This window comes from Spermophilus citellus, assembly GCF_964194105.1.
Source record: "Spermophilus citellus genome assembly, chromosome: 18".
NCBI lineage: Eukaryota > Metazoa > Chordata > Mammalia > Rodentia > Sciuridae > Spermophilus > Spermophilus citellus.
Window position 1 is genome coordinate 10,299,413 of NC_138200.1, and position 26,695 is coordinate 10,326,107.

The 26,695-nt window shown below is 51.1% G+C and overlaps 2 protein-coding genes across 4 annotated transcripts in view; one reads left to right on the plus strand and one right to left on the minus strand.

Moving 5' to 3' along the window:
• Positions 1-6,090: 6,090 nt before the first annotated feature.
• On the minus strand, positions 6,091-12,393 carry FOXA3 (forkhead box A3; the record flags this gene model as incomplete). The annotated part of the gene is made up of 2 exons (XM_081275076.1): positions 12,275-12,393; positions 6,091-7,071 (listed from the first exon to the last, which is right to left on the minus strand). The coding sequence occupies exons 1-2, from the start codon at positions 12,341-12,343 to the stop codon at positions 6,091-6,093; spliced, it is 1,050 nt and encodes a 349-aa protein (XP_081131202.1). The 5' UTR covers positions 12,344-12,393.
• Positions 12,394-13,226: 833 nt separating this feature from the next.
• SYMPK (symplekin scaffold protein) overlaps positions 13,227-26,695 on the plus strand; it is a 33,557-nt gene continuing 20,088 nt past the window's right edge. For 2 of the 3 annotated variants that reach the window (XM_081273056.1, XM_081273058.1), the window contains exons 1-8: positions 17,301-17,424; positions 17,499-17,564; positions 18,997-19,050; positions 19,150-19,223; positions 21,439-21,565; positions 22,270-22,519; positions 24,286-24,456; positions 25,711-25,950. In XM_081273056.1, the coding sequence (XP_081129182.1) occupies positions 17,320-17,424; positions 17,499-17,564; positions 18,997-19,050; positions 19,150-19,223; positions 21,439-21,565; positions 22,270-22,519; positions 24,286-24,456; positions 25,711-25,950 (1,087 nt within the window). In that variant the 5' untranslated portion in view covers positions 17,301-17,319. Of the gene's footprint in view, positions 13,374-17,300; positions 17,425-17,498; positions 17,565-18,996; positions 19,051-19,149; positions 19,224-21,438; positions 21,566-22,269; positions 22,520-24,285; positions 24,457-25,710; positions 25,951-26,695 lie in introns of those variants that run through there. The other variant, XM_081273057.1, reaches the window with a different exon arrangement.

The window sequence follows — 26,695 nt, forward strand, 5'->3', positions numbered from 1 at the left end:
CTCAACCCCTAAAGTTCTCTGACAGACTGAGACCATGGGAGCTCTGGGAGGAAGATGAGACTGGCCCTGCTCTGGTCATTTGGTTCCCAGAGATCAGAAAGAGGCCTAGTTCATTTTTCCCTATCCCCATCCTCAGCTGACACCTCCAGGTTGCCCTCTCTGACTCCATTAGGTGCCATTTCTGGGTTCCTACAGCCCCCTCTGCTTTCAGGCCCTGGCCCTGCTCATTCTGCTCATCATTGTCTGACAGCTGGACTGGAAGGCCCCTGAGGGCAGGGTTAGGGCCGTGTCCCCAGCATCACCCAGCACAGGGCTAGGGAGCTGGATGCACTGATGAATGTGCTTCTCTCCCTCTCATTCACGGCAAGACAAGCCTGGAGCAGGTGATCTGGGCACAACAGGGAGAGAAGGCAGCCCCTGTTCTCACGGAGCTGGTGTTCAGGTGGAAGACACAGACAGGCCTATGAAATATATCAGCCATGGAGCAGTAAGTTCTAAGAAGAGAAACCAGGGAAAGGAGATGAAGAGTGGCAGAGGGCTGTTGTAGGAGGAATGTAGTGAAGGGGGAATGACTCTAAGAACAGGAGGATCAAGCCAGGGGAAATCTCCCTGGATAGTGCACCCAAAGGCCCTGAGGTAGTTTATCCCGGAAGCGGTCAGATGGCCAGAGCATCTACTGCATGGGGGAAAGTCATAGGAAATTAAATCAGAGGGATCATGGGGGAACTACAGGAGCAGTGGCTCTGATAATGACTTTGGATTTGAATAGGAACAGGTGGAAAGTTTCAACAGTGGCTAAAGGAATGGAGCAAATGAGACAGAAATGGCCAAGACTCAACCAGGTCAGACATAGGTCTCTGTGTCCAGTGCTACACAGAGGTCCTAGCATGTGCCCGATGACCACGTGCGCACGAGTGAATGAGACCCAAAGTGACAAAGAAAAATTCAAACATCTAGGTGAATGGACTCACGGACCCCCAGGGAGAGGCCAGTTAAGGACCTGGGGACACCCAGGGACAACAGATGCAGACAGACAGCAGCCCAGCTGAAGAGTCCCATTCCTTCCAGAACCCTCCCCACCCGGAAAGCTTCCCAGGAGCTGGAAAACCCCCCGGGGCCTCCCTGCCTGCCCACCGTGGCGTGCCCACTCACACCTTGGGCAGAGGAAGCTGGCAGGCCCCACAGGAACCTTTCTGTGCCCCGGGGGGGGGTGTAGGCGCGCAGGCGGCAGGGACGAAGGGAGAGGAGTGGCAAGCAGGCGGGCAGCGGGCAGCGGCTGCACAAAGGCCCCAGTGTCTGCCCCTCCTGCCCCAGTACAGATATAAATAATATGTGCATATACCTTTATATAGATATACCAGAGGGCTGGGGCGGGAGGCTGGGGGCCGCACACTCCCCTAAGGGCCCTGGCATGGCAGAGTCGGCCCCTGTGGGGGCTGGGGGCTCAGAGACCCGCAGACATAGTGGCTAAGAGCAAGAGACTCTAAGAAACTTAGCGAGAAGGGTACTGAGCCTGGGGGCTCTGACAGCCCAGAGCCAGGCAGTGGCAGACAGAGTCACTGGTTCCTCTGGAGACACATCAAAGAAATGGAACTTCACTGGAGAGCGAAAAAGCCACAGGGAGAGGGACGCCGACAAAATGAAGACAAGGGTCATTTCAGAGAAAGGCAGAGCTACAGAGAAACCGGGTGAGAGACAATCGGGACGGAAAGAAACAGGTCAGAGGCACCCAGAGAGGACGAGACAGCAGGCTGGGGTCGAGGCAGGGACTTGGGACATCGGTGTCAAGGGCAGGGGGCAGCCAGGACACGTCTCCAGGGGGAGGGGGTCTGTAGACTGGTCCAGCCCAGCCCAGCCGAGCAGGCAGAGGGGCAGGGGCAGAGGCCAGGGAGGCGGCCTCGGGCCGGATCTTGGTGTTTACCTGGGGCAGGCACTGCAAACAGGCGCCTGGCCTGGCCCAGGCAGCCAGGGTGGGATGGGCTGGGCCCCAGCCCTGGCACCAGTGGGCCCGACACGCCCACCTGTGGCCTGCGTGGTGAGTAACACCCACAGTGACACCTGGGCAGATGGTGACACATAGCAGAGGGGGACAGACACAGTGACACACAGTGACAGATATAGGCAGACCCACAGTGACAGACACAGAAGACCATGACAGGCAGAACAGAGACAGACACATGAACACAGTGACCCCTACATCAACCCAGTGGTGGACACCAACCCAAGACCGACACCCTGAAGAGAGACGCCCACAGACACCCGACACCCAAGCTCATGAGTGAAGCCCAGTGACAAGCACAGCAGTGCACATGTATGTAAAGCACCCAGACCGCTGGCCTCAGGGGTGCTGTCTTCCATAGCAGCAAGTTGTAGCAGGCAGCCAGGGTGACCACCACAGACGGCCGGGGCCCCCAGACCATTGTACTGCTGTTGTCCCTCCCATCTCCAGAGCGGCTGTGGCTATGAGACTGACTCTGAGCCAGACCACCTGGGGTCAGTTGACATACCACTCACTGGCTGTGTGACGCTGGGCAAGTCACTTCTCCCCTCTGTGCCTCAGTTTTACCAACGATAAAGGGGGGAGGAGTTGGAAAGGATTGGATGGATCGGTTCCGCAGGGGGCTCATACAATGCTGCACACGTGGTAACCCTAGTAGCCCCCCCACCTCCCAGGTATCAAACCCAGGGGTGCCTTACCACTAGACACAGCTCCACCCACACCTTAGCTTCTAAATTTTTTTATTTATTAATTAATTTATTTATTTGGTACCAGGGATTGAACCCAAAGGGCACTTAACCATGGAGCCACATCCCCAGCCCTTTATTTTTTATTCTGAGACAGGGTCTCACTAGATTGCTTCTAGCCTCACTAAGTTCCTGAGACTGGCTTTGAACTTGGCTCCTCCTGCCTCAGCCTCCCCAGTAGCTGGGGATAGGGGCCTGCCTCTGCGCCAGCCTTAGGAGCTTCTAATTATTATATATTATCATTGGTGGCCTCATTACTGTCTCAAACCTTCTGATGCAAGGGTGGCCCTCTGCCCACAGAAGGGACCCTGCCCTATCCTCTGTTTCCCCACCCAAAGGCCCCTCCCTTGGACTGTGTCACCTCAGGCGCCTAGCCCAAGCCCGGCTGTGTCCCCATGGCTACCCCTCCATTCCTCATCCCTGGCGTCCTCCTGTCTGTCCATGCGTCCAGTGTCTGACCGTGGTACTTTTCCACGCTGGACATCAGCCGGCTGTCCCTGGGTGAGGGTCACACCTGCCCACGCCAGGCCGGCTGGTGGCCACCAGACACCCTGAGGGATGGCCCCACCTTCCCCTAAGGACCCTACAACAACACCCCGCCCCTCCGGCCACCTGAGGTCCCTACTGGGGCGGCCGGAGGCCCGAGCCTGGGGACAGGAAGCCCCAGGCCTGGCCGCCCTGAAAGCCTCTTTCAGCCTGGGCCTCCTCCCGCCACCACCGACTCCTCCCGCGGAATAATATTTGGGCTGTTGGCCGGGGGGCGGGGGCCAGATCCGGAGGCCGCGGGGAGAAGCCAGAAACCGCAGGGCTTCCTGCCTCGGGCCCAAGACTCCGGAGAGACCCCCAGGCCCGCGGGAGGGGGCGGGGGCCCGGGAGACTGAGGGCCTTTCTCTCGGCCCCAGTTGTTTTTTCCAGGAACCAGGAGGAATTCCCCGGCCTGCCCAGGACAGCAAGGCTGGTGGACGGCGACGGGGTGCCAGCACGGCAGGGGGCGGGGGTGACACGCAGCCGGCCAGGCGGGCACAGCGACAGAAATAGAGGGCCTGGCCTGCGAGGTGGCAGGTAGAGAGAGGCGGAAACTCCGGACCTGGGAGGAGGCGGGAGGCCAGGGAAGCCAGACCAGAGAGCCAGAAAAAGATCGCAGGAGAGGAACCCAAGAGAAAGGAAGAGCCAGAGACCCAGAGAGGGGAGAATGACAGAAGAGGGAGAGAAGAGTTGGGGACAGAGTGACACTGAGACTAGGAGAAAGGAGAGAACTGGGAGACCGGAGGAGCAGGCAGTCACTCACTCACAGGTGGCTGAACAGAGTTTCTGGTCTTTGGATGACGGAATGGCTGGCTGGCTGAAGAAATGAATGAGTGGTCAGGGCAACCAGAGAAGCCAATGCCACCAAGAAAGGCAAAAGCAAAGTGAGGACAAGCCACCGTCAGAACCTGGCACAGTGGCACACACCTGTAATCTCAGCAGCTCAGGGGGCTGAGGCAGGAGGATTGCAAATTTGAGGCTAGCCTCAGCCACTTAGCTTAGCAAGACCCTGTTTCAGAATAAAAATTAGAAAGGGCTGGGGATGTAGCACTGAGTTAGAGCACCCCAGGGTTCAACCTGAGTACCCCCCCAACACACACACACACACATACACACACACCTAACCTGCCCACCTGTCTCAGCCCTGCTGAATGACCTCGCCCAGACCCTTCCCATTCTGGGCCTCAGTTTCCATAATGAAAAGAGGGGTGTGGAGTGCAGGGCTGTTTCTGAGACAGCCTCACCTGGGCGAGCCCTGGAGGAACAGATACCCCAGACCCCAAGCCCGGAGAGGAGGACCCAGCTCCTTCCCCACACACCCACCTGCCTGCAAGGGACAGCCAGCAAACTCTGCACAAACTCACACACAAACACAATGTGACAGGCACACGGCCGAGACAGGAATCTCACACACACACACACACACACACACACACACACACACAGGCAGACATGGAAGCCGTCACCCACACACTCTTGTGGAGGCAGTATGGAGACACAGTGATACACAGGGGCCTGCAGGTGTGAGGCCCAGGGAGAGGTGCACAGAGAAACATGGAACAAAAAGACACACACACGAGTCTGATATTGTGACCCAGAGTGAGCCCATGCCCACAGTATGGACAGACACACAAACCCGCCCAACGGAGGGCTACAAGCAAGTAGATCCCCTGCAGCAGACCGCAGGAACCCCGCCACGCAGCCATGCTCCACAGCCACAGAGCAGGCTGCACTCATACCCTCCAACACGCACACGGCCTCCAGTTCAACACCTCATCTAACCTTTACCCCCACCCCCAGCCTAACCAAGACATGAGCAGCCCCTAGGCTCCTAGCCTCAGAGCTAAAGGTGAGTATCTGCGAAGTGGGGGCAGGGAGAGATAACCTTGGTCACCACAGAGCCACCTCCCCCTGCTGCTCTGGCCCCACTGCTGCGGGGGCTGCTATCGATGAACAAACTGTCCTTGGGGTCAGGGACAGCAAAGAGCCAAAGGTCAGGTCAGTGCCTCCCTCAGCCCTTCCCCCAAAGGAAGCCAGCTCTTGGGGGCAGAAAGGAGAGGGGACAGGGGAACAGAAAGTCAGGTGTTCAAGCTCTGCAGGGCCCGCCAAGGAAAAGAAACGTTCAGTGAGAGGCAGACACGGTGCCTTTAATGGTCACACAGCCAGTATCCCGCTTCCCAGGCAAGAACTAGACTTCAGTAGAAATTCCCCACACCCTGACCAGCCACTTCTGGGGTCTCCTGGACCAGGGTGGGGGATGAGCCTCAGAGAGAACCCAGGAATCTTCTCCCTTCCATCCCCCACCCAAACCGCACTGAAGAGACAACCAACCACATGGTGCATGCGGGGCTGTGTGGTCATCCTGGTGCACAATGGTGTCACCTGGCCCACAGGTAAACATCCAAACACCCCATGGGCCAAAAGAGATGTCATGCAGGATGGTGGCCAAGGACACCAGAGCCCCCAATGGGCCAAATATGCCATTGAAATGATATCACCACTGTGCCCAAAGTGTCCATCAAAATGTCCATCACAGAATCCAAAGAGCCACCCAAGATGTTGTCCCAGATGGCAGCCATCAAAGCACCCCACGGATCAACCCATAACATCAATCAACATGACAGTCTTCGCAGTACCCCACGGGCCCACCAAGATGTCCATGGCGGTTATCACAGTACCCAGTGGATCATCACAGTAAGTAATAGACCAAACGAGGTGTTAGCCAATGGGACAAGCAACATGTCACCAGAGGGACCAGGCCCCAAGAGCCTGCTGGCGTGAACCACAGCCATACCCCACCACCATGTTCCCATCCCCCTGCTAGGACGCATTGAGCAGGGAGCGGGCATAGAGGCCCTGGTAGTAGACCCCAGGATCCCCACTCTCAGCCCCGTAGCCCCCAAACCCCACGTCCAGTTTGGGAGGTGCCGGGGTCTGTTCCGACATCAGGTTGTTGATGGAGAAGGGGTGGTTGAAGTTGTAGGGCGCGTCCAGCTTCAGCTCCCCCGGGAGCTCCAGGCCAGTGAAGTAGGGTGTGGAGGAAGGGGGCGAGCCGCAGTCCAGAGCCCCCACATCTTCCCCTCCCTGGGCCTCTGCCTCAGGGGGTGGAGGCTGGGGCTGGGGCAGGGAGGTGACTGTGGCAGTAGGGGTGGTGGAGGTGGCAGACGCTGTACCGTTCCTGGTGGCAGAGGCCCCGCCGTTCCCTTTCTTCACCTTCTCCTCCAGTTTGAAGCGCTTCTGGCGACGCAGGTAGCAGCCGTTCTCAAACATGTTCCCGGAGCTGGGGTGTAGGGCCCAGTAGGAGCCCTTTCCCGGCTTGTCTGGGGAGCGTGCCACCTTGACAAAGCAGTCGTTGAAGGACAGAGAGTGGCGGATAGAGTTCTGCCAGCGCTGCTGGTTCTCCCGGTAGTAAGGGAAGAGGTCCATGATCCACTGGTAGATCTCGCTCAGGGTCAGCATCTTGCCTGGGGCCTGCTGGATGGCCATGGTGATGAGTGAGATGTAGGAATATGGCGGCTTGGCATGAGCCAGGGGCCGCCGGTACCCCTTGGGCATCTCTTTCCCGTGCACCAGCCCAGGTCCCGGGGCCCCGTACCCTGAGCTGCTGCCTCCACCACCACTGGCACCCAGGCCTGGGAAGGTGGGCCCCAGGGGCGCTGCAGGAGCTGGGGGCGCAAGGGGTCCTGAGGGTAGTGGGGAGGAGGGAAGCCCTCCAGGGGGATAGGGAGAGCTCAGAGGGTTCAGGGTCATGTAGGAGTTGAGAGGGGCCATGGTGGGCACTGGGGTCACTGGAGAGTAGACCTGCGGAAAGAGAAAGAGATAGGGGGAAGGGTTAGCAGGTGTCCACGCTGCTGGTCAGCAAGGGATTAGCAGGTGTCCACGCTGCCTGTCCACCTCCTATAAAAACCTCTTCTTTCATTATCTCCCTCTGAAGGCAGCTGTCTTTCAGAGTCTCTTCTCCCTCCCTGTACACCAGCTCTGTACCCCCACCCCCCACCAGTGCTCCCACACTATCAAGGGCATGTTCAAAGAGGCTCTCAAATTGTGGTCAGGGACACCCTGGGGAAATCTGAAACCCTTTAGGGACACCTTTAGGGTGTCCACGAGGTCAAAACCATGTTCAGAACCATCTCACGATGCCCGGTGGACTTTTCCAGAAGTTCCATGGCAAGCGACATTGCAAAAGATGGGACTATGAGAAGCAGCTATGAGACTCCAGCTCTCCTATCTAGCCAGACTTGACTTGGCAAAATGTGAAACAGTGCCACTTGTCTCACTAAAGTTTTGAAATATAGTTGCTTTAATAAAAACATGTTATTTGTATTAATAAATGATTGTTAATTTAAAATGACTTAATATATATTTAAAATCTCTTCATCTTAATTTTGAATATGGTAAATATCAATACACAGAACCCCAGAACCCCAAACAGTTTCTATCTTCATTGTTTTTTAAATATGGTATTAGAGACGGAACCCAGGGCCTCATATATGCTAGGCAAACCTTAGCAGAGCACTTCTTACCATCTTCAGTAAATTTTAAAAGTGTAGAGACATCCTGAAACCAAATAAAATCAGTTGTTTTAGAAAAATTCAGTCTCTGTAGAGACTATCAAAACTTGCCAATGCCGACCATATTGGGGAAAGTTGTTTTCAATTAGCAATCCTCACACCTCAGATAAATGCCATTGGCTGTGACATTGCCACTGTGCGAAACTTGCAGAATCAATTTTTTTTGACTTAAAAAAAATGAGAAATCAATCAAAATTAACCAAGTCAATTGAGAAACTAATTTATCTAATAAATTTGTACTTTTCAATTTTAACAAGTACTTAATATAAATCGCTAATAATCTCATCATCTGTAGAGCTCTTTATCAATCTTTTAAGTTATACAATTACAGGGTTTTTTTTGTTTGTTTATTTGTTTGTTTGTTTTTGAGTGGTCTTACTCTGTTGCTCAGGCTGGCCCTGTACTCCTGGGCTCAAGTGATTCTTCTGCCTCAGTCTCCCAAGTAGCTGGGACCATGGGCACACATCAACACGTCAGTTTAAAAATTACTGTTTTTATAGATCAAGATCAGCGGGGCTTGGTGGTGCTGGTCGTAATCCCAGCAGCAGGAGGCTGAAGCAGGAGGATCGTGAGTTCAAAGCCAGCCTCAGAACCTTGGCAAGACCCTGACTCAAAATAAAAAAATAAAAAGGGCTGGGGATGTGGCTCAGTGGTTAAGTGCCCTGGGTTAAATTCCCAGTACTCACCCCACTCCCCCAAAAAGATCAGAAATCACAGTTTTACCTAACATATGTATTTCTATGTACCATCAAATCTAACACTTGACTGTAAGCTATAGCATTATTTTATATGTCAATATAAATGAAAAAAAAACCCAAAGTTAAAAATCACTAGATATCATGGATTATACAACATCTCAGAAATGTTCAAATGGGGAAAAAGTGCATGTTAGCTCAATGAAATATGTTAGTCATTCTGCACATTTTAAAATCACCCTGTAGCCAGGTATGGTGGCACATTTCTGTAATCCCAATGACTCACAAGGCTAAAGCAGGAAGATTGCAAATTCAAAGGCAGCCTCAGCCATTTAGCAAGGCCCTAAGCAACTTAGTGAGATCCTGTCTCAAACAAAATAAAAAGGGCTGGGGATGTTGCTCAGTGGTTAAGTCTCTCTGGGTTCAATCCCCAGCACCAAAATCAAAATCACGGTCTATACAGTCACTCAATGATCCATTTAACACGTAGTCATCAGCCACCTCTGTGCCAGGCACCACTCCAAGCACTTCCCAGGAACTGTCAGCTCCTCATGTCCTTAGACCCACACTCTGGGGGAAGTGCTGTGAGGATGCTCTGAGCTTCTACAGCTACAGCTGAAAAGTTGAGGCCCAGACCTATGTCGTGGATCTTGCAATAAAAGCAGAGAGCAAGGGCTGGAAATGTGGCTCCATGGAAAAGTGCTTGAGGCTGTGGGCTTCCTCTCCAGCACCTCAAAATACACATACACACACACACACACACACACACACACACACACACACAAAATAGCTGGGGCTAGGGCTCAGGGTGGAGTGCTTGCCTAGCACAAGTGAGGCACTGGGTTCGATCCTCAGCACCACATAAAGATAAGTAAATAGAATAAAAGTATCGTGTCCATCTATACCTCAAAAATTTTAAAAAGAAAATAAATAAAAAAGCAGAAATGGAGACAGGTGGAAGTGCCTGTCCTCCTGGAGCTGAGAGTCCAGGGAAGACCGTGAGCGCAGTGTGCTACACGGTGGCCTCTCTTTGTGTACCCACAGCTCAGCTCACCCACTGTCTTCCATCCTCTCGTCCTCAGACTTCCATCTGCCCCAGTCTGTCCCAATTGGGGTCTCAGGGTGCTAGGGTGCTGCTAGAGCTCTGACTAGAGCCACCTTGGCTATGGGTTAGTGGAAACCATCTGGATCCTGCTGGCCCCAAGGTCCAGTCCGTGTATCTGTCTGTTTTTCCCTTTCTTGGTGTATGTGTACTCCTCTTCCTCTCCGGGTCTCTCTACCTCCTCCTTTTTCTTTCCCTGTCTGTTCTTCCTGAGGTCCACCCCCATCTATTTTTCCCCAACCTCCCTCCCCAGCTCCCCCACCCCCATATCTCCCCTCCCAGCCCACCCCTTCCTCCTGCAGCACATCTCCGCATCTGTTTATCTTCCTTCCCTCAGCATCTCTGTCTCCCCAGAGGTCTCACATTGAACTTGGAGCCACAGTTCCTCCCCTGGTCCATGCACTGGTTTCCCCAGGTTGGCAGCTTTTGCCCTCTCAAGAATAAGGGAAGGGATGAGCAGGAAAGGTGATGGACTCAGGTGGATCCGCAGAGAGTTTCTAAATCTCCTTGAGCTCTCTGGGACCCCAGGGCCCTCCTTTTTTGGCTCACTACCCACCCGGAAGTCCTCCTTGAGGTCTGACCTCAAGCACTCCAGCTGCTCTAATCCACCCTAGGCTTTCCCACGCCCGTGACTGGGATGAACCCCTAATGTCCGGGTCTGAACCGGATCTCCCCCTACAGGGCGGGGCTGAGATTGGGGGGAAGCCCTCAAGGGACCTGCACCCTCACCCAGGAGGCTGCAATTTCTCCCCTTTCATTTCCTTATTGTTTCTGGAGAAGGGTGTGACAGGGAGCAGAGAGAGACAGTGGGAAACCAGATCCTGGTTTTTAGTTCCAGACCTAGCTTTGGGAGGCTTCATATTTCCCACCTTTAAAATGGGGGAGCAACTGGGTCAGCTGATCTGCGTGAACCTTGGACCAGTGGGGACACCCCAGGGTCAGAAGTTTCCATGTTCCCTCCAGACAGGGATCCAAAGGCTCTCATGGTGTTTACTTCACCCAGCAGGAGGGTGAAGGGGACAAGAGGCGGTCTGGGGACCCTCAATTCTGTGGCTGGCTGAGCGCAGGTGTCTCTCTCCATTGTTCTGACCCAAGAGGATGAAGGGTGTTTGCCTGATGGGAAGGCCGAGGAAACCCTCAGACGGTATGCATATGTCTACTCTTCCAAAATACTCCCCCAAATGCTGATCACCTCCAGACTGCCCAGTTTGGATCCGTTTGAACTACAGCTTCTCCTGCCTAGTCCTCCACCCCCCAACATTTACTTCTTAAGGTATCCCGGAACATTCATTTGTAGTTGGTCACCTTAAATCCTTGGTTTAGTCCTGGAGCTCTCCAGGGATGCCACTGGGACCCCCCACTACCTGGGCCTCCACCTCCCACCCTGGTCTCTGCTCTCCCCATCATAGAACTGATACCTCCAGCCACCCTCCACTTCTCAATGCTCCCAGTCCCTTCCCTAGACAGCCCTGCCCCAACCCAAGTGCACCTCACACCTCCCCAGACCCAGGACTGGCGCCTCCCAGGCACCACGCCAAGCCCTGCAAGCCTGGGGATCCAGGAATCCCACTCAACTGTTTCAAAACCAGACCAGAGCTCCCCAGAACCCCTAGATCTTGACTTCTTGCAAACCATTCCAGGCTCACACATGTCTAGACCCCCACGACAACCTCCCCAATCTCACAATCTCGATTATAGAGTAAGTGAGCAAAGCAAGAGTCCTTGCAGTAAGAGGAATATGGGCTAGATTTGGAAAAGGACTTTCTATGGGCTTAGGTTGAGGGAATTAGGATATGCCCCTGCCCCCTACTCTGGGAAGCCTCGTCTGAAATGGGGCTTGATGGGGGCTTTAGAAACGTGGAGGTTGGCGGCTGGGGGAGTAAGGAGGGGCACAATTTGAAATCCTCCAGCCTTGGATTTGGGTAAGTTCTGGTGAGGGTGATGAATGGGGGCAGGGGGGTGAAGATGGACTGACTACCTCTCCTGCAGATGCTGATGGCCACATCACTTGCTCTTTAGTCCTCAGTGTTGACACGGCCTGAGTGTTGGTCTATCTAGGCCACCTGTTATTTCAGACTCCCTAAGGGAAACTACATCTGGAGAGAATCTCTCTTACCCCTGAACCACCAACCCCATTTCTGATCCTTTCTTAGATTACCAGCTGATCCTTTTCCCTGAACCCCAATTCTGATTTCCACTCCCACCTTCAACACTGTATTCTAGCCCTGGCTCCCTTCCACCTCAGACTTCCCTTAATGGTGACTCCCTCTTTCTCTTAGTCCCTATCTTTCCCCCTTTCCTTTGAACCCCATTTCCCGAAATCCTCCTGCTCTATCGCCTACCCTGGAGCTCTGATTCCTGCCTTAGAATTGTTCATTTTAATCCCTCGGATCTCAGGGCCCAACACCCGGCCCTCAGGTTTAAGATGCGACCTGACCCTTGCCTAAATTTTCCTCCCATCTAAGCCTTGTCCCGCGTCCCTAATTCCCAAACCTGGTCTCCGTGTCCCTAGCTCCTCGACTCCCAACTAGATTCCTTGGGCCCCTTGAGCACACACTACGGCCCCTGCCCCCACTTAAGCCCACAGCCCGATTCCTGCCCCCCACCTTCCCGCTCCGCGGTCCCCGAGGACACACCTCGCCCGCCTCCGGGTAGTAGCTCCACTCGGCCAGGTCATGAGCCTCCATCTTCACCGAGCCCAGCATCCCCCGGTCCTGCGCCCCCACCCGCCCCGGCTCCGGCCCGGGGAAACCGAGTGCTCGGGCTCTCTCGCACCCGCCCGTCCGACTGCCCGGGGTCCCGAAGTCCCGGACGCCGCGGGAGGCGGCTACGCTTTATAGCCGGGACACCCCCGCCCTCGCCCGCCCAGGGCTGCCCTCCCGCCTCCCCGAGGGCGGCGCGCTCGGACTGGGGCGCCCCCTGCGGGATCGCGAGGACACCGACCTCAGACGTCGGGAGTCGCTGCCCTGGGATCCGAGAGCCAGAGATGGATGAAGAGGGAGGGAGCTACGGGTGGGAGACGCTGCTGCTACTGAGGACCCGGAGGGCAGAACCATCCAGGAGCACCCTTCTACCCCAGAGGGCTTCATCGTCTGGACCTGAGAAAGTGAAAAGCCAGAGCCCAGCGTGTTCGACCTAGGAAAGGAGAGCTGAGGGCACTATGGCCTGCGGAAGGACCTGTATGCCATTATAAGAACCAGCCAGAGACGCCCACATTCCAATGTGACCGACAGGGACACTGAGGCTTCCGACGGCTGTAAAGACTTCAGACTGTGTATATGGTCAGGCCCAAAGGTGGAGCGGCTCAGGGCCTTTGCTTAGACCCCATCAGGGCAACAGACCACCTCCAAGACCCATGAGCTTCGCCCAGGAGCCTCCCCACTAGCCTCCCCACCAGCCGTCCAGGACTCCGAAGCTCCGCGAACTCCATTTCCCAGAAGCCTTTACTCCCCCTTTCCGCCCAGCGCCTTTGCCAGGGACTACATTTCCCAGAAGGCATGACGCTCGAAGGCCGGAAATGGAGGCCGACCGAGAGGAGGATGGGGGAGGGCGGAAGGCAGCCCGCGAGGCACGAGGTAGAGGCGGGGGCGGACCGCGGACTGGACTCCATTTCCCGGCGGTCCTGCGTGTGGGGCGCGTGCGTAGTGTCACGGCGGTGGGCGGAAGATGGCGGTGGCGGCGTCTGCGAAGAGGCGCTGCTGAGGGGGCGCGAGGGGGACGGAGGCCGGAGCCGCGGTGAGCGGGAAGCGGCGTGAGGGCCTGGGGACGAAGGGAGGAGGGGCCCTGAAGAGGCCGGAGCGCGGGCGGAGGGAGGCCCCATGAAAGGAGAGGGGCGCAGTGGCGTTCGAGGCCCCCGTTTCTTCCCCTGCTCAGGACCCTGCTTTGGCTCCCTAGTGCCCTCGGGTAAAGTTCCACCGTGGGCCCGCAGGCGCGTCCACCTGTCGACCTCCACTCTTTGCCTTTGCTCGCCCCCCACCCTGCGCAGCTGCACCGCTTCTCGGCTCCTCCAGCTCGCCACGCGCCTTCCCGCTTAGGGTTTTTGCACCGACTGTCCCCTCTGCCCGCAACATCCTGTTACCCATTCTGCCTGGCTAACTCCCATTCATCCTTCGGGTCTCGGCACCGACGTCACTTCCTCTGCGAAACCCTCCTTTCCCGCCCGCCCTCCACCCCGAAATCGCCTGCTCAGTGTTTTCATAGGCCTCTGTTCCTTTCCTTCTTGTCACGCACGGCCTGACTTGTTGTTAGACCTTTATTTGTGTGCTCTCAGCTTGTGTCTGTGACCATGAGCTCCCTGAGCACAAGTGTGTCTCAGCCAGCGCTGTGTTCTCAGCACAGTGGCCACCATCCTGGTGATACCCAGTAAATGTTTGTTGAATGAATGAATAGTACTCCCAGAGCCACTCTGGAATTACAGGGAAGTAGTCATGTTCCCAGGTGGGAGTGGGGCACTCCACTCCTTAAGGGAGTATACGGGTAGAGAGGGCCATCAGTGATATTGCTTGTAATAGCCAAAGACTACAAACATCCCAAATGTTCTTGTTTTAGAAGACTGGCAAAAAAACAAGCAAACAACAACAACAAAAAAGAAACCCAAGATACATCTGCAGATAAAATGTTATGCAAAATGGGTTCAAGAAAATGGAAAATAATAATTATTGTACAGCATACAGTCAGTCCTCTATCCTGGGTCCCACATTGTGGATTCAACCAACCTCAAATTGAAAATATTTGGGGACAAGGGTATTTGACATTACTGAACATGTATAGACTTTTTTTCTTGGCATTCTCAACTATTTACACAGCGTTTTTACCTTGTATCAGGATTGTAAATAGAGTTGATTTAAAGTATGTATGTGAATAGGTGTAAGTTTATTAAAAACTATACCCTTTTATATAAGGGACTTGAGAATCCATGGATTTTTGGTATCCAAGGTGGTGATGGAGCCAATCCCCCTGGGATACTGAGGATCAACAAAATAGGGGGAAATGTATATTTAAAAAATAGCAACTTAAAGGTAAACCAGAAAGCAAAAGAAAAAGGAATTGGTAAAAGAATTTGGTAGGTCTTGGTGTATTATGAAAATAATGGGAGGGCCAGGTGCCTGTGGCACACACTGATAATCCCAGCAACTTACAAGGCTGAGGCAGGAGGATCCCGAGTTCAGAGCCAGCCTCAGCACTTAGACCCTAAGCAACTTAGTGAGACCCTGTCTTAAAATAAAAAAGGGCTGGATGGGACTCAGTACTAACGTGTCTCTGGGTTCAATCCCCAGTGCCAGAAAGAAAAGAAAAAAAAAAAAGAATGTGAGGGTTCATTATGTTCTGATTTGGGCTGGCAGTATATTAATTGTAAAGTGGTCCTGCCTCTTGGCTTAACGAACATACTGGGGTGAAGAAATTCCTTTCGGATAAATGATACAGCATAGTGGTAAGTTAACGCTTCTGTATACATATTTTCAGCTCTACCTTTTACCAGCTGTGTGCCATCATTCAAGTGACTTTACCTCTCTGCCTTCGATTTCATAATTTGTAAATGAAAATTAAACAGTATCTTTGAATCTCCAGCACCAAGAAAATAGAATGAAGTTAACTCAGAGTTGGTATCATGAGGTTTAAGTGAATTAACACATACACTAGAATTACACTGAACAGGTAGAAAATGTTCTTTAAATATTAGCTTTCATTTTTTAGGTATTCTAGAACCAAAGGGCAGAAATACTGAGCCCAGTGATTGGGGTTCTTTGACAGGAGTGTTAATTCATTCAGCAGGTATTTATTGAACATCTACTAGGTGCCAAGCACTGTTCTAGGCTGGAAATATGGAAGGTGAACAAACACCAACAAGTCTCTGTCCTCTTGGAGCTTGTGGACATGTAATGTGTTGGTGATGATTAAGTGACAAAGGTGGTCAGGGAAGAGTTCACTGCAGAGACATTTGAGTGGAGACCTACAGGAAATGAGGGAGTTGGTAGCCACAGCTGGGAAGGAAAAGACCCATGAAACCTTTAAGGAAGGACGTGCATGGCATGCTCACAGGACGATGAGCACAGAGGAGGGGAGCCCTCTCCCATCAGGCCTTGCAGACCTTGGTCGGGGCTTTGGTTTTGACTCTTGAGAAAGACACAGGAGAATCGGCAGGGGGAAGTTAGGGTGATCTGTTGGATGCCAGTTCCTGCTGTAAGTGGCTACTATGGACGACGTGTTGGGTTTCTTTTTAAGAATGTATCTTCACCCTCTTCAAATTATTATGAATTTCAGTGTCCTTCAGATTTTTTCCATGTTCACAACGATAATAGTTACCCTTATCTAGTGATTACTGTGTACAGGAACTCATCCTCAGAACACCCTGGGAGTAAGCACTGTCACTCTGTATACAGTTGGGCTCACCTCAGGTCACTTTGTATCTGCACAGAAACAGACTAAAGTGGCCTGAAGGGCATGTGTGGATGTCATACAGCAGGCCAGGGGGCTTCCTGGTGAGTTCCCTCCCTCGTGGTGTATTGTGCTGAGGTCCACCCAACTGCTTTTACTCTGTTTCCTTCCTCCTTTGCTTTTTGGTGTATCCTTTGAGGGTTTTGTTTGTTTTTGAGATGGGTCACACTATGCTGCCTAGGCTGGTCTTGAACTCCTGGGCTCTAGTGATCCTCCTGTACCAGAGTACCTGGGACTACAGGTATGTGCCATCGTTCCCAGCAATTTTTCTGTCTTCTTCCTTCATCATATATGCATACTTCTTTCTTTGATGAAGGGGGAGCGGCATGGCGAACCCCGTCTTCTCCTCTGTCAGTTTTCACATGGAATGTGCATCCTCTGTGCAGAGATTTTCCTCATTCCCTTTACTTTTACTTCTTCCTCTTTAGATCTGCATAGTCTCTCTTTATTATGCTGGTGAATCACCATCTTTTTCAGCCAGCCCCCTATTTGAGAGCACATTGTCTGCTCTAGCAGTTTGCTATTGTAAGTGGTGCTGAAGTTGATGGGTATCTGTGATTGCTCTCCACATGAAATCATTTCACAGTTTTGCAGTGTGACTTTAAAAGATGCTACAGTCTGGGCTGAATTGTGGCTCAGTGGTAGAGCGCTTGCCTTGCATGTGTGAGCAACTGATTCAATTCTGAGCACCACATAAAAATAAATGAGTTTTTAAAAGGTCCACCAACAACAAAAGAAAGAAAGATGCCATAGACATTCCCTCATTTTTCAAAACAGCCCTGTAGACCTCCAGAGACTGCCTGAAGCATGATGGATTTAGCAGTCTCCTCTGATGTAACGAGTCCCTGCTGTGGGCAGGTCTTGGTTCCTCAGAGCTGTCTTGGAAAGTTTACTCTGTTGTCCGGGCCACAGTACAGCCCAGATGTAGAGACAGGAGGCAGAGGTCAGTGAGGCGGCTGCTGGGTGTTCATGTGGTCATTGTTCAGCATTTGTTTGTGGTCAGCCTGCTGTGGGTAAAGTATGAGAGATGAGGCTTAGAGTTCTCTGACCTGGGAGACCTCGCTGTCCCCCAGGTGACACACATACATAAGCCAGAGAGACCAGCCCTGGGGGAGAGGAGAAGGCTGGCCGAGTGGGAAGGAGGGTTGAGCCCTTTGCGCCGGGATGAGTGTCTGTCCCAGCCCTTCTACAAGGGCCTACAGCTTAAGCCAACCCCTTCTTTTGCAGGCAGTACCTGACAGCAGCCATGGCAAGTGGCAGTGGGGACAGTGTCACCCGCCGGAGCGTGGCATCACAGTTTTTCACACAAGAGGAGGGGCCAGCCATTGATGGCATGACCACCTCAGAGAGGGTGAGCACGGCAAGGGGCTGGGAGTACAAGGGGCTGGCAGAGCCAGCTTCATCACCCATCTCTCCTCCTTTCAGGTGGTGGATCTCCTGAACCAGGCAGCGCTGATCACCAACGACTCAAAGATCACAGTACTCAAGCAGGTGGGGGCAGGGTCCTGGCCGGGAAGGACGAGTGTGGGGAGCTGGGAGCCTGTGAAGAGAGAACACTGGTGCCCACACTCACTCGCCTGGTAGATGCCTGCCAGGAGCTTAGTTGGGCCGCATGCTCTCATTCAGTCCTCTCTGAGGCTCTGTGGGGGTGGCGGTGTCACTGAACACACAGCAGCAGAACTGAGAGTCCATGTGGTCAGTGGGGCGCTCTAGCTGAGCTGGTGCAGTCCCGGGTTCTGGGCCCAGGTCTTCTGCCCTTCATCTTTGTCTTCCCTTTCTACCAGGGTCCAGTCTAGAGGGAAAGACATGCCTGTCACCAGACAGTGGTGACCCAGAGGCAGGTCTGGCCGCCCAGGAATCTCCTGGCCTAGTGATAGCCAGGGCTGGGGTGGAGGGGTTCGGGAAGAGCTTTCTGGAAGAGGGGACACCAAATGAGAGGGAGAGGGTCTCATGCTGAGGGCACAGAGGCGAGCAAAAGGCAGAGGAGGGCACAAGCTGAGCGCTGTGCATGGAGCAGAACCTGAGGCAGTGGCGTCCAGAGATCATGGGGTCAGGTTGCCTAGATAAGAACCTCAGTTCTGCTTCTGGCTCGGTGTGGCCTCAAAGCCAGTGCCACCTCTGCGGTAGAGCTGCTGACAGCGGTGTGAATGTGGGGCCACTTACCCACAGTTCCTGAACCATGGAGTGAGGCCCTGTGCCTGCTCGGGGTTTTCAGGAGGAAATCTGTGGGAGGGGCTTCTCTAAAGAGCCTGGCAGGTACCAGGGTCTCAGGAAATGAGTTCCTACGGTCATAGGATGCTTGCTGAATGGTGACAGTGTGAGGCGGGGAGAATTAATAGGCAGTTGACCTCAGGAAGGTCAGGCCTGGGCATTGCCCACCTTCCTTCAGCCCCTTATGCGTCATGTCCTTGCCACATACCTGCCAGGACCTGTACCTTGCAGGATCTCACTGAAGCCTCCCAGCAAACCTGTGAGCTGAAGGTTCAGGTCTCATTTTATTTTATTTATTTTTTTAAAGAGATGGTTAGTCCTGCTCTTCCTCTTGTTCCTTTTTTTTTTTTTTTTTTAGAGAGAGAGACAGAGAGAGAGAATTTTTTTTAATATTTATTTTTTAATTTTCGGTGGACACAACATCTTTGTTGGTATGTGGTGCTGAGGATCGAACCCGGGCCGCACGCATGCCAGGCGAGCGCGCTACCGATTGAGCCACATCCCCAGCCCCTCAGGTCTCATTTTAGAGAGTAGCTGAAACTCGGGAAGGGGTAGCCAGTTGCCCAAGATCAGGTGGTGAGTGGCAGAGTAGGAACTGAACTGAGTTTCTCTGCTGCCTGACCCCATGCTGTTTTCCCCCTACTTCTGACTGCAATGATTGGACCCTGGTTTTGTATGTCTGATGCTCCTCACCACCCCAATCTCCTTCCAGGTCCAGGAGCTGATCATCAACAAAGACCCCACACTACTGGACAACTTCCTGGATGTGAGAGTGAACTACTGGACAACTTCCTGGGCGAGGCGGTGAGGGGAGGGGTCCTGCTGGCGCCTGACCCACCTTCCCGTCCTCTCTCTGACATTGCAGGAGATCATCGCTTTCCAAGCAGACAAGTCGATTGAAGTGCGAAAATTTGTCATTGGCTTCATCGAGGAAGCATGGTATGGGGCAGCGCCAGGGCCATCCCTGGCATCCCTGGTGGCATTAGTCTCTTCAGCTCTTGGTCTGGCCTGGAGCCTGCCCTGGGGTCCCACTCTCCATTTCTTGGACTCATTCTCCCTCCTATTTACACTTATTCCCCCCAAAATACCTAGTAAGATGGGAACTCGGGCCACACATGATTCTTCAGCTTCCCCTGCACTTTACATTCTCATTGTGAGTGGGGGCTGTCACCCTGCTCCATGCAGCAGTTCGTCATTTTCAGTCACTTCCTCTGCCCTACCTTGGGCCACGCCACCATTCCCTGTTGCCCGATGACGTCACTGGCCTCCTTTTTGTCTCCTGTTTACTGACTTGACTCTTTTTTTTTTTTTAATGAAATGAAATTCACATAACAAAAATTTAGCTATTTTATTATTTTTTTCTTCTTAAGAGACGGGGTCTCACTATGTTATCCATAGGCTCTGAACTCTTGGGCTTAGCAGTCCGCCTCAGTCTCTGCAGGAGCGGTGACTACAGATGCACAGCATTGCACCTGGCCATAACTGTCTTAAAGTGAGCTCTTCAGTGGCATTTAGTACATTTACAATTTAGTTCCACAGCATTTCATCCCCCGAGGGGAAGCACCACACTCCTTCCCTGCTTGCACTTTTGCACTTGAGGGCTAGAGTGATCCTGCTAAAACGTGAATCGGATGTCACCACTCCCCAGCTTTCAAACCCACTTTCAGACACCTGTTGGCCCAGCGTCTCACTTAGGTTGAAGCCCAACTCTTCACCTGGCCCCATCTCCCTCCCTGTCCTCCATCTCCCTCTCTGCTCCTCAGAAAGCACTGGGGAGTATCACAAGCTGTCCACTTGCTGTGCCCGCTGGGGACCCTGGGCCCCAGGTAGCCACATGGTATGCTCTTTCCTGGGTCTTTAAGAAAGCCCTGCCTGCCCCCTTTCCTCTGCGCTCCTCCTGTGCTACACTTTGTAGTGTTTTTACTTATTGAAGTTACCTTAGTAATTTTCTTGCCCACAGAAACATGAGCCTTGCAAGAATAGGGCTTGACATTTCTTATTGGCCACTTTATCTCCAGGGCCTGCCTGAAACAAGTTGGAGCTAGCAGAGACTGACTGTGTATTTGTGGAACAAGTAAATGAATTTTATCTTAACAGTAATTGCAGGATGCTTTTGCCTGTACAGCATTGGGTCCTTCCCTAATTTTCATCTGTAATCTTCACAGAGTACTATCGGTTCCCCTCTTATTATGGAAAGGGAAACTGAGGCTCTGGTAAAGTGACTTGTTTAAGTTGGGTCATTAGACGTTAACTCGATGCTTTGTGACCAGAAGAAAGTGAAATAGCCCATATGAGTGCTTTCTGTTTGCCAGGCACTGTTTAAATGCTAGACCTACTCTGATATTTGATCCTTAACATTGACTCTGTGGATTAGTTACTTGACCATTTAATTGAAGAGAAAACTGAGGTTTGGAGAGGTGAAATGAGTTTGGACACAGCAGTGAGCACAGCCAGGTGCTGTTCCTGCCTTTGTGGAGCTGAAAGTCTTTTTTTTTACTGATTTGATTAATGTTTAATTTCACATTGTAAATATATACTGCAAGAATCATATGTGCTGAGCATTATGAGTTGGCCACCTTAAATTCTTTTGTTTATCAACTGGTTGTTTGAGACTTTTTATTCTTTGTGTTAACAAAGGTGACCCCACTGGTACTCGGCGCTAGGATAGGGTGCCCACTTAAATAAACAAGACTAATGAATGTATAAAACAAAGTGATTTAAGTAACACTGATGGATGGTATTTATCTAATGCTTTCCAGGGGTTGGTTCTAAGCACTTTAGTGTTGCAATTTTCACAACCTATACAATAAGTACTGTTACTACTATAAATAAGGTAAAGTCACATGCTCAAATTCACACAGTTGTCTTTTTCTGTAACTCTTCACATGAAAAGCAGGGCTTTAAGAGGGTTAAGGAGAGGGGATTGCAGATCAACCAAGATGGAGGGTTCAGGGGCAGCTCAGACCAGAGGTGTCAAACATTGTTCTGTGGTTCCAGATTTGCTGGCAAACAAAGCGGGTGTAGTTCTTAACCTTGCCACCTCCATTCCTGTTCCCTGGGATTTGGGCCCTGAGTTCCTTTTCTGCCAGGATACCAGGTTCCCACAACCTGCCCTAACACCACCTTGACCTTGCCCCTTTTCCTCCATCTCCAGCAAACGAGACATTGAGTTACTGCTGAAACTGATTGCAAACCTCAACATGCTCTTGAGGGACGAGAATGTGAATGTGGTGAAGAAGGCCATCCTCACCATGACCCAGCTCTACAAAGTAGCCCTGCAGGTGAGCGCTCCCTCCCCTTCCAGGGGCATCCTATCTGATGGTCTGATTTACAGACTAATCTATTGGAGTTCAAACCAGGTTCAGACCAGATTCTTGATGGTCAAGATGTGCTTTTGGTCTATGGGACTAGATAACAAGGGGATCTGTGTTGTCTTCTGGGTCATGAATTTGCCGCTAACCCATCCTTATTTCCACCCATCTGTTCATTTATTCATTTACCAAACATTTCCCAGACACCTCCTTTCTGCCCATCCCTGTAGGGCCACAGCAGTGACCAAGATACTCCAGGTTCTGCCTTCACAGAACTCAGCCCAGTGAGGGAACCAGGCCCTGATGGAAGAATTATGTGAATATCGATTTTAGGCTGGGATATAAAGAGGACACACTAGGGAACTGTTCATTGGTGTCAGTGAGATTAATAAGGCCATTTAATCACCACCACCCTGAGGTCAGCATTGTTACTTCCTTGTCTTCCTTAGGATCTGAAGACAAAGGGTTATTACTGCGAATCATACCAGGGCAGAGCCAGACAGGGTCCTGTCCTCAGCATCACCTGACACTGAGCTGGGGACCTTTGGGACTCAGTAACTGTTAACCAGATGAATATTCTCGTCATCCACAGGTCTCTAGGAATAGTGCAAGGTGCTGGTGATTGATGTGTTGTCCCTCTCTTTTTCTTCTATTCCTCCCTGGCCTTCTGGCAGTGGATGGTGAAGTCACGGGTCATCAGTGATCTCCAGGAAGCCTGTTGGGACATGGTGTCTGCCATGGCTGGGGACATCATCTTACTGTTAGACTCTGACAATGATGGAATACGAACCCACGCCATCAAATTTGTAGAGGGCCTCATTGTCACCCTGTCACCCCGCGTGGCTGACTCAGAGGTACCCCGACGCCAGGAGCATGACATCAGCCTGGACCGCATCCCTCGAGACCACCCCTACATCCAGTACAGTGAGTGGTGCCCATCCTCTGCTGCCATTGTCCATACTGGCACCCTTCCCCGCAACCCCCAGACTTTCTTTTAATAATGTTTGGTTTTTGTTTTTTAACATGGACACAATGCCTTTGTTTTATTCATTCATTTTTATATGGTGCTGAGGATTGAACCTATTGCCTCACATGTGCAAGGCAAGCGCCTTGCCACTGAGTTGCAACCCCAGCCCCTGCTTTTGTTTTACTTTCTGAAGACAACATACTACAGGTAATTCAGCGGTTAAGAGCCCTGAGGCTAGGCTTCAATCCTGCTTACCACTTCCTCATATGGCTGAGTCAGTTACTCCTCTCTGAACTACACTTTCCTTTCTTAAACAGGCTTGTATTGAGGTTCTGTGAGAGTGCAAACTAATAAATGTCAGTTATTTCATGCTTTTCTTAATTGAATTATTAAAGTAGTACATATGTATGCTGTAACTGGCAAGTGATATGGGTTGGAGATGTGGGGGATAGCCTCTCTTCCCCAGTGGGGAAGGGAGGTGAACACTGGAAAGAGCATGATTTTTCTTCCAGACTACTTCCAGGGATGCTGTGTTTGCTTTTTGGTTTGCAAAGTCAAGACCATGCTTTATATTTTCAGCTGAAAACACTAGGGTGTTGTGGCTTGTGTTTGACTCTCAGCTCTTCCATTGGGCAAGTGACTTACTCTTTCTTTCTCTGAGCCTGTTTCCTTTTTGCTAAACTGGGGACCATTATTATGGCATCTACTTTAGGGTAGAGGTATGGGATTTGGTAAGATAATATGACTGGCATCAGAGCATTCTGTAAGTATTAACTATTCTTATGTAACATTTAACAACTTCTTTAAACAATAAGAATGACATCCTTTCCTGCCAAAACCATGTTCACATGTTCCACAATATTCCACGATGTGGTAGCCTCATGTTATGATAAGCAGTTCTCTGTCAATCAACATTTACATCGTGTTTTATTCACTATTTCAAATAATATGGAATTCAGTATGTTTACCTACCAAACTTTTTAAGCATTAACTGTTAGGGACTGGATTAAGGATAGTGGTACTACAAGAGACTTGTAAGTTCTTTGTCTATGTGTGTATATATGTATGTATTCAAAATTCAGCAATATAGTTCTTTTTGGTGGGAGGGTACCAGGGATTGAGATGTGGCTCAAGGGTACTTAACCTCTGAGCCACATCTCCAGCCCTTTTTTCTGTTTATTTTGAGTTGCTTAGGGCCTCACGAAACTGCTGAGGCTGGCTTTGAACTTGGGGTGATCTTCCTGCCTCAGCCTCCTGAGCCACTAGGATTCTAGTCATGTGCCACCGTGCCTAGCAACAATATAATTCTTGTAGTCAGTTTTCAATAGATGGATATTTAAAATTATTTCTAGTATTCTGTTATTGTAAACCTATGCTTTAACATTCTCAAAACTTAATTTTTATACTTATTAATAGTCTCATAGGCCAGCCATGGTAGTACACACCTATAATCTCAGCTGCTGAGGAGGCTAAGGCAGAAAGATTATAAGTTTGAGGCCAGTCTGAACAAGTGAGCAAGGTCCTATCTCAAAATTTAAGAAATAAAATAAAAGGAGGGCTGGGGATGAGCTCAGTGGGGGAGCACCTCTGGCACTAAATTTTCTTTTTCCTGACATCTAGACACCTGAGTATCAGGACTCAGCCTTCTTTTAAGCCCCAAAGCTTCTCTCTCCAGAGGACTGGGAGAAAGGACCCTGCTAACAGGTTTTCTCCTTTCTCTCAGATGTGCTGTGGGAAGAGGGCAAGGCAGCCTTGGAGCAGCTGCTCAAGTTCATGGTGCACCCCGCCATCTCCTCCATCAACCTGACCACAGCACTGGGCTCCCTCGCCAATATCGCCCGTCAAAGACCCATGTTCATGTCTGAGGTGATCCAGGCCTATGAAACCCTGCATGGTAAGTCGAGCCCCTCCCTCACCTCTCCACTGGCCACACTTCCCTTGCATAAAGAGATGTGAGATAGGTAGTGCCCCTGAGTGCTGTTGTCGCTCTAGCCACCGTGGGCACGAGGGAAGGGTTCTCTGTATTAGATAGTAATTTTTAGCATGTGGCAGAAACCTAGTTCCAAAATGACTTTAAGGACTAGGGATGTCACTCGTAGGGTACTTGCCTAGCTTGATCTCCAACACTGCAAATTAAAAAAAAGAAACCCAAACTGGCTTTAATATCAAAATGCGTGTGAGTGAAATGGCATAAAGTCCATGAAATACTTTCTATTCTAGTCTTTCCCTCTGGCCTCCAAAAGGGGAGGCTATATATTCTAAAATCAGCAAAATGTTTGTTGATGGGTATCTAGAAATAGAGAATATTTTCTCTGCTTTTCTACACAGATAAAAACTTGAAAGTCTGGAGTTGAATCATGAGTATATGCAGAATCTCGGATCAGTCTCTGTCCATCTTTTGGCTCTATCTTCTCAGTGTTGATTTCCTTTTCTGGGTCTTTCCTTGGGGTAGCGAAGAAGGTGTCCCATAGCTCCAGGCTTCCATTCCAACCACTTAGCAACCGCCAGGGAAAGAGAGTGCCTGCTTCCCCATCATTCCAGCAAAAGTCCAAGGACTGATGCTCATTGTTTCTGATTGGCTGAGCAGAAATTATAAGCCTATCCCTGAACCAATCACAGTGGCCAGGGGAATGTTGTGTTCTCAGTGGCCCCTGGTCTCACTTGCACTTGGATGGAGGATGGAGACGAGGTGGTCCTCTCAAAGAGGAATGGGAGTGTTGTTGGCTGAGGAAGGGACAGTGGACACTGGGCAGGCAAAATTACAGGCATCCTCTTTTGCGCTGGAGCAGGGGAGACTGGTTCATCAAGGTGACCAGCAGACATTGGAAGGGGAGTTTGTGGAAGTGAGGGTCCAATTATAGCCCTACACAGGGGAAGGGGTTTAGAATGGAGACCAGAGATGGAGGGACCTGAGATTTTATGTTTAATACAGTGGAGGTTGTGTTTTTCTCTGTGAAGGGGACTAGTGCACTTAAGGGTTTTATGCATCAGCCTATAAGGGGGAGAGCCGCACACTAGATCTCAGAACACAGAGTTTTCCTCGGAGTTGCCCGCAAGACCACTGGCCTAGATTGGGGCTGGGAATTTAGACTAGCAGGATTCCTGGAGATCTGTCTACAGCACCAAACTCCTGCCTTTCTTCTTACAGCCAACCTCCCGCCAACGCTGGCCAAATCGCAGGTGAGCAGTGTACGCAAGAACCTCAAGTTGCACCTGTTGAGTGTGCTCAAGCACCCAGCCTCCTTGGAGTTCCAGGCCCAAATCACCACCCTGTTGGTGGACCTGGGCACACCTCAGGCTGAGATTGCCCGCAATATGCCCAGCAGCAAGGATGCCCGCAAGCGGCCCCGAGATGACTCAGATTCCACACTCAAGAAGATGAAGTTGGGTGAGCTGAGGCTGGGGCCTGGCAGGAGGGGGCCATGGGTCATACCCTGTTTAAAAAGTTCAGTTATTTACATTAAACTGTGTTTAATTTGCATTAATATCATGACTTATATAATGTAATGATATATAATAAGTGAAAGCAATAAAATGAAAATAGACTCCATCTTCTCCCTCTCCTGAATCCTCAGGATCACAGTCATGTGCCTACTGTACTTGGCTCTTTTTGAAGTAATGGAGGGTACTGGGAATTGAACCTAGGGTCTCATGTAAACAAGCAATCACTGTGCCACCAAGCTTCATCCCCAGCCTTCTTTTGGAAGTAATTTTTCATGGTTATATTAATAGCCTTCCTTAACACCATTTTTTTAAAAATATGACCCATGTTTGTTTCTAGAACATATACCAAAGATTCTTTTTTCATGTTAAAAAATAAGGAATTTTGGTAAAAGGAGTGAGTTGTGAATCTAGCTAGGTTTTTCCGTAGTTAAGCATAAGCAGTGTCTGTATAGCCATTTTCTGTGCAGGGCAGGTCCCGTGGTGGAATTTCTGGGAATGGTGTGTGGGATGGTAAAGTTATTTTGATTCATCAAGTTTATTTTTCTATTTTATTAAACTTCTAGTTTTGAAATAATTTTGAGTTTAAAGACAAGTTACAGAAAGAGTATGGAACATTCCTGTGTATGCCTCACGGGATGTTGAACATGCATTACCTCAGGTGGCAGGTCCCTTTTAATCTCCCGCATCCA